Source organism: Patella vulgata, chromosome 4 (genome assembly GCF_932274485.2).
Source record: "Patella vulgata chromosome 4, xgPatVulg1.2, whole genome shotgun sequence".
NCBI lineage: Eukaryota > Metazoa > Mollusca > Gastropoda > Patellidae > Patella > Patella vulgata.
In genome coordinates this window covers 26,606,735-26,626,274 of record NC_065882.2, presented here as the reverse complement: position 1 = coordinate 26,626,274, position 19,540 = coordinate 26,606,735, and the positions used below count along the sequence as shown (strand labels likewise).

General features: G+C 33.1%; 1 protein-coding gene across 4 annotated transcripts in view; it reads right to left on the bottom strand.

Annotated features, from left to right (window-relative positions):
• Positions 1 to 11,255: 11,255 nt before the first annotated feature.
• The window catches only part of LOC126818331 (phosphatidylinositol 3-kinase regulatory subunit gamma), a 112,909-nt gene continuing 104,624 nt past the window's right edge, over positions 11,256 to 19,540 (bottom strand). For all 4 annotated transcript variants that reach the window (XM_050545670.2, XM_050545671.2, XM_050545672.2 and 1 more), the window contains 13 exons: positions 19,330 to 19,428; positions 18,695 to 18,805; positions 18,423 to 18,500; positions 17,809 to 17,940; positions 17,332 to 17,533; positions 16,746 to 16,858; positions 16,169 to 16,355; positions 15,683 to 15,866; positions 15,077 to 15,318; positions 14,627 to 14,803; positions 14,272 to 14,337; positions 13,633 to 13,797; positions 11,256 to 13,385 (listed from right to left, as the gene is read on the bottom strand). In XM_050545670.2, coding sequence (XP_050401627.1) covers positions 13,169 to 13,385; positions 13,633 to 13,797; positions 14,272 to 14,337; positions 14,627 to 14,803; positions 15,077 to 15,318; positions 15,683 to 15,866; positions 16,169 to 16,355; positions 16,746 to 16,858; positions 17,332 to 17,533; positions 17,809 to 17,940; positions 18,423 to 18,500; positions 18,695 to 18,805; positions 19,330 to 19,428 — 1,973 coding nt within the window. In that variant the 3' untranslated portion in view covers positions 11,256 to 13,168. The remainder of the gene's footprint in view (positions 13,386 to 13,632; positions 13,798 to 14,271; positions 14,338 to 14,626; positions 14,804 to 15,076; positions 15,319 to 15,682; positions 15,867 to 16,168; positions 16,356 to 16,745; positions 16,859 to 17,331; positions 17,534 to 17,808; positions 17,941 to 18,422; positions 18,501 to 18,694; positions 18,806 to 19,329; positions 19,429 to 19,540) is intronic.

Here is a 19,540-nt window from a genome sequence, read left to right as displayed (position 1 = left end):
AATGGGCATTTGTTTATGTCTTTAGCGCGGACGTCAGTGAAAGCACTGCTCTATTAAACCCTTACTGACAGCTGAAATTTGACATTGCAAATTTTCTTGTGCTTCCGTGGGTAGTTTCAACAGTTAATAACTAATATTGGTTAATTGACGAAGACCAAAACCGGAGGGATATTGAAAGAATATACATTTCTCCGTCACTATGTGAATTTTTACTAAAATCCTTTCTAGAATATGGCAGAATTTATGATTCTAAAGCCACAAATGGTAGTGTGTTAACCTATATACGTTCTTTTGGAAACTTAATATTACAAAAATGCAACATGGAGATGTGTTTATATCTATCTAAACTAAGCACCTGATATTTTCTCTAACCGCCACAAGGTTTTTCAAAGTCAATAAAACTCCCGAATCCATTTAATTGGCGACTAAAACTTCACAAACTAACACAGAAAAACGATTGCTTCCGCCATTTTACTTTGTGTATGTACAATAGTGGAGGTATAAATCATCAAAAATATCCCAAGATTTTCATTAAATGGCGATTAATCTCTGTCTTTTGGAATCGATGAAAAACCAGGATTCCACATATACCAAAATTGTTACAAATTACAATTTATCTACTATGCATAAAGCGAAAATAGCAATGACCTTTTTGATAAGTAATACAGTAATGGCGCCATGAAATCCAACCGATGGAAAAGTACGAGTTAAATGATATTAAAATTAATAAAGACAAATTATTTTTTCTACGTTATTTTCACCTGTAATCGCATCTTAGTTTATTTTCTTTTTTTTAAAAAACAAGTTAAATTGTTCTAATTCGTATGTGTATATATATTTTTTTAGTTCTTGTTCTAGATCTGAGTGTAAACCTGTACTGTAGCAGTATAGGGCCTAGTCAGGCTACATTGACAATGTTGTAGGAATTGCGTTGTTTATAAAACGGCAAATTCAGAGAACGTACAATGCCATTTCTCATATTCATATTTAATAAATCATTTTATTGACATATAAATTATCTACTATGCATAAAGCGAAAATAGCAATGACCTTTTTGATAAGTAATACAGTAATGGCGCCATGAAATCCAACCGATGGAAAAGTACGAGTTAAATGATATTAAAATTAATAAAGACAAATTATTTTTTCTACGTTATTTTCACCTGAAATCGCATCTTAGTTTATTTTCTTTTTTTAAAAAACAAGTTAAATTGTTCTCATTCGTATGTGTATATATTTTTTTTTAGTTCTTGTTCTAGATCTGAGTCTAAACCTGTACTGTAGCAGTATAGGGCCTAGTCAGGCTACATTGACAATGTTGTAGGAATTGCGTTGTTTATAAAACGGCAAATTCAGAAAACGTACGATGCCATTTCTCATATTCATATTTAATAAACCATTTTATTGACATATAAATTACACCAATTTAACAAATACATAATTATAAATTATGAATATTTTCATTTATAATATTTATATTAGTTTCCCAACCTCTTTGTTCACAGGCCTGGGTTTTCACTCTTCATGGCATCCATCCCACAGTTTGGTTTTGCCAAATAAGCCATTCTTGTCCATCGAAATTTAAATGATGTCTTTTTCAGTTCCATGTTTAATATGAATTTCTTCCTAATTTATAACATTAGTAATGTCATTACGAAAGACCCACCGAATGCGCTGATGTGTATATATATGTAGGCATACATTGATTTTCAATTAATTTGATATAAAATATTACTTTTGATACCGGTATAGCCTAGTAGAAAATAGCTATCAAGTATAAAAGTATAAAAGTTGGGTGTAAAACATTTTGAATGTAGGTCCTATACACGTGTTTTGACAATGGTTCAACCACTTCATTTTAGAACAGTAGGCCTAGGCCTAGTCCTTCTAACAGAAACTTCAAAATTTGTAAGTCATATGAGCTTGATTAATGAGTAAGTCTAACAAAATGGCCCTTTAAATAATAATAATAAAAAAACAACAACACTGGCTATATATATTCTAAGGATGTATAATACTATATCCAGAAATAAGACTCAATTTTCAGACGGTTTCAAGAGAGTACAGGTTTTGGTCAAATTTAGATATAGTTGTCTCCCTTCTTCCATCAAATATATTGAAAAATACATCAAAATCAACCACTTTACTCCATTCTGATAGGCATCAAATCATAAGCTAGCTGTCTGCTATTTCTTGAGCGTTATCAGATGTCATAATATAGAAATAAGTATAAATCTACCATACATTTTATACCTAGACCTAGAATAATAGACTACCATGACAATGGTTTCTAAATAATATCAGGCAAAATACAACAAAAGGTTAAAAAGTATATAATACATAATATGACATTAATTTACACAGTATTCCTGGTACAATCCGACAATATATACAATACGGAAATAATAAGATGAAATAAACGTCCATAGATCAATTATGTAATCTGGCTATAAACCCAACCTTTAATTAGAATCTATATCAGTCGTATTACTTAACAAACCGATCATAATAATAAACAAGCCAACAGTGAGGCTGATGTCCCCCGCCGAAATCCCCAAATATAGATGACACATATTAATTAATCGCACATCTATTTTTTTCAAAAGTATCGAGCAATCAAACTGATTATCAACTATACACTAAGTTTCATCACTCTCTATCAGATAGAATCAAAGTCATCTTGTCCCAAAGCATCGACCAAGGAAATTGCTAATCTCTGCTTAGCTTTAGCTCGATATGTTAATCATTGAACTCAGTCAAGACGAACATCTACACCAAGTTTAAACATTCTACCCCAATTAGAAACAGAGTTGTTATGTTCCAAAGTCATGACCAATCAAAATGCTTATTGCTCCTTAGCCTAAGCAGACAATTCTCATCATCGAACTTAGTCAAGGTATTGGTGTAATGAAACTATACACCAAGTTTCATCACTCTCACTTAATCAGAACTAAAGTTATCGTGTCCCAAAGCATCAACCAATCAAATTGCTTATCTCTTATTACCATAAGCAGAAAATGCTCATCTTCGCACTCTATCAAGGCATTGACCTCATAAACACCTACACCAAGTTTGAACATTCTAGCTCAATTAGAAGGGGAGTTATTGTGTTCCAAAGTCTAGGCCAATCAAATTGCTTATCGCTCTGCTTACCCTGAGCAGAAAATGCTCAATATCGTACTTAGTCAAGGTATTGATGTAATGAAAGTATACACCAAGTTTCATCACTCTCACTTAATTGGAACTAAAGTTATCGTGTCCCAAAGCATCAACCAATCAAATTGCTTATCTCTACTTACCCTAAGCAGAAAATGCTCATCTTCGAACTCCATCAAGGCATTGACATAATAAACACCTACACCAAGTTTCATCACTCTCACTTAATTTGAACTAAAGTTATCGTGTCCCAAAGCATCAACCATTCAAATTGCTTATCTCTACTTACCCTAAGCAGAAAATGATCATCTTCACACTCCATCAAGGCATTGACCTAATAAACCCCTTCACCAAGTTTGAACATTTTAGCTCAATTAGAAGGAGAGTTGTTGAGTTCCAAAGTCTCGGCCTATCAAATTGCTTATCGCTCTGCTTACCCTGAGCAGAAAATGCTCATTATCGAACTTAGTCAAGGTATTGATGTAATGAAACTACATGTATACACCAAGTTTCATCACTCTCACTTAATTAGAACTAAAGATATCGTGTCCCAACGCATCAACCAATCAAATTGTTTATCTCTGCTTACCCTAAGCAGAAAATGCTCATCTTCGAACTCCATCAAAGCATTGACCTAATAAACACCTACACCAAGTTTGAACATTCTAGGTCAAATAGAAGGAGAGTTATTGTGTCCCAAAAAGTGTGACGGACAGACAGACAGACGGACAGACAGACAGACGGACGAACCCATTTTAATAGTTCCCTGCTTTCTTCGAAAGGCGGGGGACAATAATAATAATAAAGTAGAGGGTTCAAAACCCCTTTATATAGTATAAAAAAACATATATTCGCGTAGATCAATATGTAATCTGGCTATAAACCCAACCTTTAATTAGAATCTATATCAGTCGTATTACCTAACAAACCGATCATAATAATAAGCAGAGGGTTCAAAACCCCTTTATATAGTATAAAAAAACATATATTTAGATTTATTTGTATGTTTACAGGGTGGGCTGGGGGGTAAGGCAAATAAGTCTGGTAAGAACTGGTCAATGAAATTTGCTTCTATGTGTTTTCTTTTAATATGATATAGGGTGTACTCGCATAAATAAGGTTATTTCGATACTAAGATAGAATACATGTAGTTATATGATGTGATTATTTATTTCGCATGTACGAACGATTTTTGTACGTTTCCCAGCGCGATATTAACGACATTCTGATGCAGACGGATTATTTATGTAGAAAAGTAAGATGTTTCTATTATGAATAATTTGGTCGCTAAGCGCAACATTTATGGAACCACAGATTATTACATCACGAATGGTAATTATCTTGTGTATACAGAAAGCTTTTATTGAAATGAAATGAAATGCGGTTTACAAACCGGGCTATATTGCGCCAAACATATGGTGATGGCGATTGCAAGGACGTATTATTGCATTAATTCGGTTGTACTCGTCTATAAACTAAAAAATTATGAACATACGAGTTTTGAAGTAATTAAAAACAAAATACTAGAAACGGCAAAATGATTTACGAAAAGTGAATAAAGCACTACAATGTGTATGGGCAAATCCGTTTGTCGGTGTGAGTTCGCGTGTGTGTGTGTGAGAAAAGTAAATTTGGGAATCTGTGTTTTAAAATGAACAACGGATATTGGAATCCTCACGAAATCCTGGTCGTGCCTGCCTCCACGATAAAGTCATATTATTACCAGTATATTTCCTTTACTTAAAACCTGACACGCAATAAGTCGATTTGACCCAGGCTTTTAACGATAAGCCAATGAAAATTATGTACACAAGGAAGATGGAATAGAATTAGAACGACTTAAATCTTAACTTTAGTGTGTACTTCACTAGTGTGTATTATTATATGTGAAGCGCAAACAAATAATTTGGCGAAACCAAAGGTGACAATGATTTCGAACAAAAGTTAATGAGGCGCACATGACTGTCTTGTATAATTTTAATGAGAGAGAGAGAGAGAGATTAACCCCAACGCAACATAAATTAGATCTTTTCGGCCCCAACAAAATTGTTTATAATTTTGTTATACGCATAGGCTCTTTAGAAGTGAGGGGATATTTCAGTACCCTCAGAGAACCAGGGCTCGTAAGAAGGGGCAGGGTTGCTGGGACACTTGCCCAGGGGCCCGGACCCTAGAGGGACCCGAAGGTATGCTGAGAATGTTTTTATAAAAGTTTTTTTTAGTATAAAGTAATAAAAAAAATATACACTGTTACTAATGGTGAAGTAGAAGAAAACCAGTGACTTTTTTGGATGTGGGTAAGTGGCGTGGGTAGGATTAGAATCGGATTCTGTCAGTCCACTTTTTTGGAAAAATTGCTGAATTATAAACCATAAGCCACCTGCCCGAGCCTTCAATCCTTTGTCCACGGACTGGCCTCCTGTTTGAATCCAAATCAAAATGATTTTAAGTATTGAACAAAAAAAAATAATAAACGAATAGTTTATGTGCTGAAAAATATTTCTTTGGGTATTTTAGCGTCTGATGGTCACGTTTTTTCCATTTGTTTGCTAGCTTAAAATTTCTGTCAAAATCGTGCACATCTGATTATTATTACATCACTTTTCAATAATACAAATACAGTACATGTATATTATTTTTTTTGCACATTACACTTCTCCATTCTGCATTCTAGACAAATGCATAATAGAACTTCGTATATTAGAACATATACCTTACACCCCCCCCCCCCCCCCGGCTTCACCTATAGGTTCGCTATAGGCAGAATGGTCTCGTATTCGAGCCCTGCATTGGCCGAGAAAGTTCAACGGGATTTTCCGTTGTCAGTGGTGAAGAAAGGAGGGCCTGATAAGGGCAACTGTCTAATCGTTCGGATGGGACGAAAAAACGCGGTCCCGTGAACAAATTAGCGTGCACGTAAAAAAATCCTTGGCAGTTGGAATTCGAAACAAGAGTAACCGTATAGCGTCGCTGTCCACTCGACACAAACTAGGTCATTTCGGGACTAACATGGTTTAATTTTATTTCATTAATTCGCTTACAACCGGGGATTCGAAACCACGCCAGTTGACTCAATGACAGGCCGTATGATACAGTGCACGCACGTGCTAACCATTCGCCCCCCCCCCCGCCACTGCATAACGTATGCCCGTTTTCATTATCAAAGTCGAAGCAGAACGTCTGTAAATATGAGAACCGCTCCCTTCTACTGAAATTGAACTTGTAGATTGATCGCGTAAATTATTCATTTCCGTCCTAGTCATAACTTTTTTCCGTGTACAAATGGGCTTCGTCGTAGATCCCATAGTATACATGTATGTTCTAATTTGCTAAGTTCTATTATGCAAAATGCAAAATGGAGAAGTGTAATGTGCAAAATAACTATTATACTGTATTTTGTATTATTGAAAAATGTATTCTGTATTTTAACACTGTGGCAATAGTATTGTGGAGCAATGGAAATTGCAAATTGTAAAACTAAAATATGTATTTTGAACTGCATTTTGCACCGTGAACATTGAAATAATATTGGCAACGTTATCCTTCCATACAGATACACGCCAAAATGACGCTAGACCATGTATCTTTCCAAACATTTCGAACCCGGGCGAAGTATAGATACCCTCGGATGATTTCTACCATTTGGATTTAGCATTGAAATTTATCACCATCCGACTCCCACAGACCTCTTTTCAAATCTGGTTATTAATATTGGTTTCACTATGAATGAAGGGGAACTAATATTGAACGCCAGCACCGGGGAGGGGGGGGGGATTCTGCTGGAAACTATATAATTTCTATAGAATCAACAGTGCATTTTTAATTTTTAAAGGGCGGATCTCCAAATTATGAAATCTGTAGTATAGCATATTGTTCCTATATTATTCTGCAGCATATTGAACCTATAGTTTTTGTTAAATTTGTTTAAGTATACATATAAATTCTACAGAAAACTATAGAATGCTCAGCTGTTATATGTTTCTACAAAATATCTGTAGAATAAAATATCTTTTCTATAGTTTTCTTTAAAATATCATAGGAAAGTATATGATTACACGACTAGAATACAAGTTAGTTCTATAACCAGATGTATACAAAACTATAGGATTATACCAACTGACTCGAGGATACAAGTTAGTTATATAGAAAGGTATAGTTTTTACCACAAATTTTATAGCAGTACTGAAGAATCTATAAGCTAAGTTTTTTCTATAGTTTCTTACAATTTCTACCGAATTCTATAGGAAATAACACTTGGAAGAAACCCAACTACCGATCCTATACAAAACTATAGGAAATTATTTCGAATCTATTGTCATGTGAAAGAATCTACGGAATGAATTCTTTTTCCTGTAGTCTATAGAATCCCACAAAATTCTATAGGGACCTACACTTTATCTATAAGACTTTTTCATAGGTGTAAGAGTGGGGGGGGGGCGCATGCCCGAGACCCCAGGGCCTACACCAGGTTAATCCGGCATTGTATGTAGTAAATGATAACTATTTAAAAACTAGATTTACATTTTGACGTTGGTCAACTTCGTCGTTTAAAGACATGTAGGACAAGTTGTATACATAACATAACAGCACGGAGATTGACCTTGGGTTTGCACTAGTCAATATGACATTTTCTGCTTTCAAACTTGAGCTAAGACATGAATTGGGCAGGTGCAAATAACAGTAATCAAACAATGCTGCGTTACTTCACAGAATAAGCCTACATTTAGAGCGTACAATTACACTTCTACCAACAATACATCATAAGTTCCTAAAATAGATCCAATGTTGACAAAACCTAAGATGTGACTTAAAAATGAACCTTCAACACTCTCCCGTAAAGCTTTCACTTAGATTCCTTTCACTCAAGGTAAAGCTCGAAATAACTAGAAGATCAAAAATAAATACAATGTGCCCAGATTGTCATGACTTAACGCGAGTTCAAATATTTAGTTGTACTTTGTGAATATCGTCGTAAGTAGGTCAGTGGTGCGAGTAGATTACCTCTATTTTGTTTCTTGTAGGTCAAGAAAACCCACGATTCTCAGTAGTTACGCAATCCATGTACTTTTATAAGCCACAGGTAACGATTCTAATCTCCGGGGTGTGCGCCATTACACACAAAAAAAATCAACTGTAAAAAACAATAGTTGTTTCTCAATTCGAATTCATATTTATACCTTTCAGACACTAAAATATTTAAGAATAATTTACTACAAGGAACGTCGTTCATTTGAAAACTTTGCAAGGTGATTAATGACATTAAGTAATTATTTTTAAAAATGTTACAAAACAAAGGCATCTTGGTCTCCTGAACATGTAATCTTTACCTATAAGGCAATCTGGAGATAACTAACTGTAGTCGAAGCTAGCACCCAAGAAATTTTCTAAACTGGTCAAGGGCCGCCATAAATTGATAGTAATTATCAGCAATTGTTGCAAAACAACATGCTTCCATTTCTTACAAACACAAACACTGTATACATAATTTGGGTGGTGACATTAGCTTCCCGAGTGTCTTCAATGAATTGTAGCCAAAGTCCAGCAACCGTGGTGGCAATATAAGACCACATTAAGTCGACCCCCCCCCCCAAAAAAAAACAACAAAAAAAACTTGGAGATAACCCTTAGACGGATTGATATTAGTAGGTTTTAATATTAACATCGGGAAGCCAACTATATATACTCTTCAAAAAAAAGTAGGGGATATTCAGAAACAATACAAAACTGCGGAAATGCACTGCTGTTTATATTAGAGGTAACCAGGGTATGCTAATAACAGGCCAATTGCCGACACATGAACATAAACAGTTCATTTGGGCGGCTTATCTGACGGCCCCATTTCACTCACAGAGATATACACCGTCAAAAGTGTAAATGGACGTTTTTGATTTTTGTCTTAATAATGAATAATTGCTCCACCAATCCTCAGACATTCAGCAATTCGTCGTGGCATACTCCTAATCAACCGTCCAATTACGATTTGGGGCAATCTGGCACACTCCTCTTGCAATGCCACGGCCAATTCTTGCAGTGTTGTCGGTTGACGTTGACGTTGACGAACACGTCTCCCGATCAAATTAAACGTAACACACTAAAGCAAAGATACATTAAACAGTAAATCTTACGCAAAAACCGATAGGAAAGCAAACATTGATAGATAAACCAGCACTCGGCATTTTTCATCAAGCCTTCCGTGAAGTGTCAAATTTGACAATGAACCCCTCTCACGTGTATGGCGCTATTGCGTGTCGCATGTGCAGCTCAGCGGTTCTGTTGGGGCGATAAGTTCTTCAAGTGTTAACATACTCTCAAAGTATGTCAAGTGTCCATGACTATTTATCATATCACAACCTGCATAGGTATTTGCATTTCAATATCCCCTACTTTTTTGAAGAGTATATAAGCGGGTCTTAGTGATCGTATTTGAATGTTTCAGAGGAGGAGATTTCTGTTGTTTCTGCTGTCAACTTAAGGTGCTGCCCTTTTTTTCTTGTGAAGACCCGATCATTATAAGTTGTAAAATCATAAGATCTGACATTGGCTGCACTGTTCACCCATTTTCGTTCTGTTTTACTCTTTTGGGCGTGAGCTTTAGACAGTAATTTGTGTTTTAAAGGTTTGTTCAGTCTGAATACTTTTGTAGTCGAATAATGCGAGATATCAGTTAGATTTAGATTAAACTTAGATTTAAGTTAGCTATCTTAATTATACGTTTCTATATTGCCATTGGATCATGGCGTATGCCCCTCTTGATTAGGACGTTAAACCCAATTTCATTTGATTTAATTTTAATGGGAATTGGTTTATCATATGTTAAGTTATATGCAGTACAGTTAGGGGTCAGTTTAATTAGAAATTAAGGGAGTTATATGCCAGTAACTTTTTTTTTGGTAGTCAAATGGCTAAAAATCCTTGATCAAAGGAAATCCTTAGAACGATCCACTTGTGTGGCTGGAGCAAGACATCAGTAGTGGAACCATTTCTGTACATGTATGTCGTATGACCCGTCTTCATTAGCCAGTAGGACACTAAACCCCATTTCATTTGTTTAATTTGTGTGTTTTTTGGCAAATCATGCTACCTCATAGTTGCGTGTCAAGGCCGGAAAAAAATTGACGTAATAAAGCTAATAAGCATCCATTATGGGACTTCCGATGTCAAAGTTTGTTATGGGTCCAGTTTTTCAAGAGAGAATTTGTGTATGCCCCTGGATATTTAATTGTACAATAGATTTCATTTTACCGCTGGTGATTTGAAACAAATGGGTAATGTTTTACCAATTATAATTAAGTAGTTTGTTGATTACGGGACGAAGACACAATATTTTTTTTAGCATAGCGGAGCGAAGACCGTAACGTCAACATATTAAATCACATTTTCTTGATAAAGAACTGTGTTAAAAAAGTAACTCCTCTACTGATGTGATGGGCACTAGGTTAGTGGCGCAAATTTAACTCTTGTCTCAAGTATTGGAAGTATTCTGCTTCATTCTTTGATTATCATTCATGCACCATTGTGAAAAAGAGAAATGGGGTTGACAATAACAAGGCAATGTCAGAACTAGCCTGTGGTAGATTTTTATTTCAATAATTTGCTTGTGAGTGCCGGACTGGCATGCACGGATTGAACCCACTTGCATAGATATTAGGCATTTTAAAACATAGACCGGTAATCTACATATTAGATCATAAAGACTGAGAGAGCGACAGAGAAATGTAGTTGAACCTCCATTTGAACCGTAAATAGATTGGTAGTATTTTTTAAAAAATAATTTGCTTGAGAACAAAACCAGGATATAAATCCATGACTTGCATACATAACAAGCTTTCACTGGACACTTTTTAGCCTACTGTGTAGACAGGGCCATATTTAAGGCAGCACAAACAATGCAACTCAACTGCAGGTGAGTTCAAGACCCACATAATTTACCCCCCCCCCCCACCGCCCCTCAATTTATATGTCAATTTGTTTAAGAATTTGTTATATCACATATAGATTTGTTTGAAAATAGTAGGCCCCAAATCAATGTTGAATTGGGTTCTGTGTGTGACTGAATATAAGATTTCTTATAGAGCACTAAACAAAACAAACACATTACATAAAGTCAACATTTTTAATGTACTTCGTTCAATTAATTGTACAGTATTATCATGTACAAGAATTGTGTATGGAGGCACAATGATTACACATACCAGTAATATTGTTGTTCATATCACATAGTTATGCCACATATTGTGTATGTACACTTCTTTCGTAAAATAATCATATATAATGTACATAAAATGGAGATGTGTTTTATTTTAGACTGTATTTTGAACATGATTCATTTTGTCAGTAAGTAAATTATAATAAGAGTAGAAAATATACTGTTTTATATAATTACCAATTTAACCAAATGTATGATTATTATAAACATATTCTATAAATTCTCAGAAATCATTTAGCAATGTTATATAAAACATTATCCTTCAAGCAACAAAAAAAGAAATGAATTGCACCATATTGAATTTAAAATTAAATTAGTAATTGTAATAAAAACTTGACAATCAAATGAGAGATGAAGTGCTATTAAAATATAATCTCTAAGAGTTCTAAAATGATGTTGTTGATCATATACATGTTCTAATGATAGTCATAATTGCCATTTTAATTTATGTCACCCTTTGGTATCCTTTTACAATGCCATTCATACAAAGTTTGTAAAATGAGTTGATAGTACACAAAACACACTATTTAAAACTCATTGCAATTCAGTTGAAAATACTGGCCAACTTTTAGTTTCACTACATGTATGTTAGATATTAATAATATCTGAATGTCAAATTTATTGTTGTGCAAAATTTCAATTTTCGAAATGTTTGGCTCCAACATTAGTCATTACTTAGCATTAAAGTAGCCTGTATATTTATTGTAAGGTTTGAATATTTACTTTATTGAAATATTTTACACTAAAAACCTAATGAAGATAAACTATTGGCAAGCTGAATAATAGTGACACAAATCTTGAATTCAAATTTCTTATAAACATGCATCATTGAAATATTAAATTATAATCCCTGAAAGTAGCATGACTTTTATTGTTATCAACATAAAATTATGATGCTGGTCCATTGAAAATCATTAATTATTATTGAAACTATCACAATCATCATATTAGACTATATATTCATAAAGTTTTCCATTCTTCTTATTTCAACAAGAAATCATGCCATCTCTCTAGTTTTACATCAAGATTTTTAATAAAGCACTTGATATTAACACTTTTATAAAATAATGTAGCAATAATAGTAATAATAATAGTACAACATAACATTGTCTTGATTCATTACCTCTCATAATACACTCATACACACGCACACATTAATATATAGTATCTCTCTCACATTGAAATTTATGAACACTTTGTAGAGTTTGTTTTATTTAATGTTATAATAATATAAAGATCACAGCAGTTTCTATCAAAAAATGTCATTATAACAGTTTGATAGTTTGTTTTATACATAAAACCTGAATACACTTTTATAGTCACTGGTTTACACAACATGTCTCGTACTCCATATATTAGAAACTAGCTGTTGTCAAGTGTTGTTCATATTTTGTGTGGACAAGTTCCACCAAACATGGAAATGGTATCTTCACCTCTCTATCAAATGGATACCATACATTCACCAAAAAGTGTTGTGAAGTTCTTGAAGTATTGTTATTGCAATACATGTAGGTGTATGTATTATATAAAGCACCTGGTATATCAACATACAGACCTTCTACACGAATATAGCACTTATTTAGAACATCATCAGTTCCAGGATATCCATAAACTACACAAGGCTTTATTTTTACACATAATAATCCATAACACATTCTATGATTATGCTGAGGTGAATGCTTGGTTCTTTCCAAATCCTCCTGCTTTTCTGAACATACATAGTAACAACATGAACACATATTCTGGCCAATAACTGGCCTGGTCACCTTTGTCTGTAGTCATCAGTTTGTATTGTTGATCTTATTTTTAAGGTGTATTCATTCGCAGATAAACAGCCTCTGCAGGGGGAGCACGCACAGGTATCTTTAATGAAACGTCTAATTCGTTATTATGCTCTGCTAGAGAGGTTTTGTGATAATGGACAACCAAGTCTTTTAATGTTCTAAATATAAAATATGGATCTGCAAAACCATAACCTGTGTCTTTATGGAAGATTTTACAATGGCCGACAGCACCACGATACCTAAAATAACAGAAATGTTACACTATTAATCATATAATAATTCATCAGTTTTAAACTTGCTGTAGAAAAACTACCTCTATTCAGTATAACTGCAATATGCCAGGAGGACAATACTCATTTTCCTTATATAAATATAACCACTAAACTCTGTTGTTTAGATAGTAATTTAAACCCTAGAGTTTTAAGGATAAAATAACTTGTAAATTTAATGAATATTCTATTATTGTCTGTATATGCATCTACTTACACAATAGATAAAACATGACAATCCGGTTTAGGTCGTATTAAAAATGTACTATCAGGTCTATCTCGTAACATCTCTTCGGCTCTCTCACGTTCACAGTTGACTAACCAATAGGATTCATTTAAATGAGGTACATTATGGTCACTTTCTCCATGTGTTTCAGCAATACTGAAAATATAAACATTACAGTCAGTTAAATAAGTTGTCACATTGAGTGAAATTAGGAAGAATTGTGAATGACAAGTTGAATTATATTTGTGAAGAACTTCCTTCAAGATAATGTTTATTCTATTTGTTTTGAGAAGATCGAGTCACATTTTGTCACTATATATATATATATTATATATAATCATTGACATTTTCATGTATCATATATCACTGACATTTTCAAGAATCAAAACAGAATTGTGAAACCCTTAAAGATCATTCTGTGTTCAACCCTTTCGGTGAAATACAGTATTTCAATTTTCGAAGTTTTACCTAACTGACATATCTATTTTGATCAACAGCATTCTTGACAAATATATTTTTTTCCTTCCTGAAAATCCTACATGACTTACATGTACTGTAAATATCAACATAACAACCTGAATATACATACATTTACAGTAGAAACTTGGCAAGTAAATTATATTAACCTACCTTTCACATTTGTTTTCTAATAAGTTATCTAACATATCGGCAGTTTTACCTCGATCAATCAGCCATCTGAAACAAACCAGAGTCTTATGTATTCTTGTTTACATGAACTAATATCCAGTAGTAGATTGGTTATATCAAATTTAAGTATGTTATTCAAGATTTATTGTACCACAAAATGTATACATAGATAATACGGTATTATGGTGTATATAACAGTAATATTGAACACTGTTCTATTATATATTCAGTGATAAAATTTCTATTAAAAGCATAAGCATATTGTATTCCAAAAGTCAAAAATCTGTACTGTTTTATAATTTAATGTTGGTGTGTTAAAATAGAATATTTGAATTACTTTTTAAGTTGTTCTCTCTGTTTATAAAGGCGTTTTATCTCAGGTTTCATACTGTTCATTTCACTGATCAATCCACGATTATGACTGGACTTTCTATTGATGTCCACTTCTAAAGCACTTTTACTCTCCTGTATACTGAGGTAGCGGGACTTTAATAATTCATAATTCTCATGCAGCCTGCAAAAGATAAACAAATGTTAATACAGAGACTGTATCTAGGCCATACCATTATATATATATCTCCACATGCTACATAACTATAAATCATGGTGGAAAAAAACAACTTGTTCTAAATCTGCAAAAACGTGATGAATAACCAAATGTTTTCAACAAATTAAGGTCAAACCCAGCTTTCAACTATTCACATATGGCAAAACTTCATAACTTGTAACCATATTTTTATCATAAACATACCAGCCTTGACTAAATTTTACAAAAAAAATAACTTACTTTTGGACTTCATGAGGAGCTGCATCTTTATGGTTGCGTTTGTGAAGATCCATCTGTTCTTCAAACACGACAAGGGTTTCCTTAAAGGCATCTAAGGCTTGGTGTTTTAGTTGAAGTTCCAATGATGTCTTGGAATGTTTTTCATATAACCGATCATAAAGTCCAGTTTTTTCCACATATTCATGATTGATTTTAATAAGATTATTGACTTCTTCAGTAACATCTTCAGCTGTTCCATTATCCTAAAAAACAGAATTTCAATTTCTCATATTTATGTAGCACTTTATGTCTGTCAACAAGTTCCTGTATGTCAATCACTCTTATAGGAAGCTCCCATCCCTTTTTCAAATTTATGCATCCTTGTTAGATGCCCCCCATTTTAAACTATGTAATATATAGTGTCTTTGAAAGGCATTTAGTGAAAGTGATATATAATAACAGACAGCAATGACAACGGTGAGAGTAACCTCATTGAAACGTTGCAGTTAATAAACCTAGTGAATGTCATCCATAAAGCTGTCTGTTATTATATGTAATATATACCTTATCATACTATATATATATTTCATATTTAAACAAATATTCAAATTATAACATTCAACTTACCATGCCCATATTTTTGCCAACAGCATACAGTAGTTTAATGTCTAACGTCTTGTTGTAAATAGCTAAAGAGTTGTGTTGATAATAAGAAATTAATTCTACCACAGAGTTAAATTCCAATGGTTCCACAAAACCATACTTGTGATCTTTATGATATATCTTGATAAGTTTATTACTGCCCCCTTTCCTATAATAAATATAGAACAGACTGTTAATACTGTCACACTATTACTACATTATGTTTATAACTAATGTACACTATTAATAGTTAGTTCATGTACTTTACATTGTTGTTACCTACTTAGTACTGTATAAACTTGGTGTAAATATAAGCAAGTGTTTTTGAGTTTAGAACTTGATGTTTTAATGTGTTTTCCTGTTATCCTCATTCTATGACGGAAATAGGAAGGATAAAATTGTACTGTAATTTATATTTATATAGAAGAGCAATAAGGATATGTTTATGATATATACAATTTTTATACATACCTTAATGTAAGTGTATAATCACCCGGACTTGTGGCATTACGAACTAAAAAGGTACCATCAGGTGTATCTCGTAATTTCTCGTTGACTTCTTCTCTCGATAAATCACCCCAGTACCATTCATAGTTCTCTAATTTATCTTCTACAGTTGGGGATGTCACTGCTGTCGAGTGGGTGTGACGTGCTGGTCCTTGAGAAGGAAAAAAATATATATAGTTGTATATTTAATAATTAATGCTTATTAAAGGAGCTATAATACTTAATTACTGCACAATACCACACCCAAACACAGGTCATTACCTATAACTTAATCTCTTAATCTCCAAGTACAATAATTAAAATTAACCTGAATGCAACATCACTAACATCTTGTCAAATTTAATCAGAAGTTCCCAATACATGCTGACATTTTGTATGTATCTCAGTGCTACATTTCCTGTCCTGTCAAATAAGTTTATACTCTTTAAAATATTTTTGGTTGTTTATTATTTAAAACAAAGGTGTTTATTGTATTAGACTGACAATATAAAATAAAATGTAGGTTAATGTCATGTTTATTGTCAAGGTGAAGGTAACTTACTAGGTGGTAAAACTGGTGGTGATGGAATGGGTGGGATAACTTCACCCCATGAACCATTACGCATTAATTCTTCAAATATTTCTATGTGTAGTTTGGTATTTTCAACTATTTCGCTAAAATAAACGTAACAAAAATTCATTAATACATTTAATATAAATGTGGTGAAATAAATGTAACACAAATTCATTAACACTTTTAATATAAATTTGGTGAAATAAATTCAACATTAAAGCAGCATTAGGTAAGATTAGATTAACAGCCGACAGTTCTCGTAGAAAATCGTTAAAAATAGATAATGAAAAGAGTGTATGTTCACTCTGAACCTAGATATTAGCGATTTAATTATAGGGTAGCCTTGATTGTCATTACTACTGTTGTTACAATAATAATGAATCCCTAAATATAACAGAGTTGATTATGGTCTTGGTAAGTTAATTAATGCCTAATTGATCATTTTGATAACATATAAGGCCTAAAGAAAGACCTACAATAGGCAGATTTAGCTCTTACATAATGCATCTTTAACAAATATTACTTGTCAAATAGGTCACAACAGAAAATATTTAAAGATAAATTATTTACTTACATGATATTTTCCCATGGAGGCCGTAACAGAACATGACAAAATACATGTGAGAGCTTATCAAGACCATCTGTGACTCCTGATTCATGCTGATGTCGCCACAGCCGACAAAAGTGAGCCATTAAATACTGAAGAGTGCTTTTGTGAGGGGCAGGTAATTCTTCCATTAAATCCAGCAATGACTTAGAACTAGAGGCTTTGTTTTCTGTAGAGAAAAAGATCAAATTAATTATTATAAAATTGAACTCCCAAAATATTGAAGATCATAAGAATTATGGATATCTCATTTCTGGCTTCTTATATTTTTGTATCCTTAAAATGAACAGATTTAGGTATGACATGATTAATTGAAATAAAACACCAGATCAACCCAATTCAATAATTTATTTTGACCAAAATCACAGAGGTTAACCTCCTTTATGACAGTAAAATTAAAAAATACCCAATTTCTGTAAATGTTAATAAGGAAGTATTACTTACTGGCTATATCAATAAAACGACTGTACATATCAACAGGTATAACAGGATCAGGCAATTCACGTAAATATTTTTTCAGTGCACCAGCAACACAATGAACACTAAAAGATGACAGATTAACCTGGCTTGGATCCCCTACAAAAATAGATATCGATCATTAATATACAAATTTTCATACTTTTTTTAATTTATAAAAATAAACTTGATGATTTTACTCTGTGGTTGTCTCCTAAACACCTTTGTCTTGGCCCTGCTACACTATTTGAACCTCTGTTGTATTCTTTGTTGTTGGAAAAAAGAAAACAAATTACCCCAGTGTCTGGAGAGCCAAGTCTACATATTTGTCAGGGTATAGTGCAACTTGATTGCCACGATTATCAGGTCACTCACGCAATTGAACAATGAGTTTAGTAATCATGTTAACCAAATCTAGTGATCACAGCTGACTTTATTTTGAGTTAAAACTTTGTACATATTGTGGCATTTAATTTGTAAACATAAACCTACTCTTATCAACAGATACCCTGTGAAATCTGTGACCGTAACTAACGATGATCAAAGTCATGGCAAAATATTTCTTACATTATATTATTACGTCAGAAATTAGTTATCGGTACCTTGATTAAACACTGCCTTGACTTCATTAATTTCTTCAGCTTTCGATGATATTCTGTAGACACTTAAAGCTTCTGCATCTAGAAAATAATGAATTAATGTACTTAAAATACAGATTAATTAAAATACCAACACCAATATTGTTAAATTATTGAAAGTATGGTACACTAAATAACTATGTCTAATAAGGAAAACTAAATTTAGAGCTTTGACAAATTAATGATCAACAATCTATTAGGCAAGTTTATTTCTAATCGAGAATCGGATGACTTACTATGCTCCTGACACCACTGTTCAATTTCCTGAACACACATCATTAAAACAAGGGGTGCTTCTTTCCCAGACTTGTTTACTTCATCAGACAATTCTAAACCAAAGACTGAATCTGTAAAATAACATACCACAGTGAAAATACTTTAGTTAAAGACAAAATGCATCCCTCACCCTTAGAATTTTTTAAGCTTCACTTTTCACATGTTAATCCATCTCTTTTCTCCTGATATTGAAATATTTTTTTTTATTTTACTTAAAATTCTTCAAGAATACTGGTGACGTAAATAAAACTCTTTAGTTAACGCCCATAATTTTCAAATGTACATATTTATGATTTAGTATATGGTATAAATGTCAAAATATTGTGTCACACTGTCTACAAATAAGAAGAATAGGTTTCATAGTCTCAGTTTAATTAGTTTTATCTCTTCAACTACACATGTACTCAATAAAGACGATGTACAAAACATCTGTCCCAGACCTTAACTTTTTTTTTAGGATCAGAAATCATTTAGTTTCCCTGAAAAAGCTATAAAATATAGCCACTGACAGAGGCTTGTCATTTTGTAACACAACGGGTGAGTTTCGGTCCCCAAACATGTGTAAAGATCTAAGTTCATAAATGAAATTACTTACTTTGTGTAAAACTTGGTCTTCGTATACGTTCTAATTTTGGGACATTACATTCTGTGGGCTGCGTTGTTGAACAGAAACGATGACAACATAATCCACACTCTGCACATAAAAAATTTATCATAACTAAAATTTCACAAAAGGTACATTTTCAAAATTTCATGAATTAATTAAAACCACTAAAGAAAATTGTATATTTAATGCCGGCAAACTA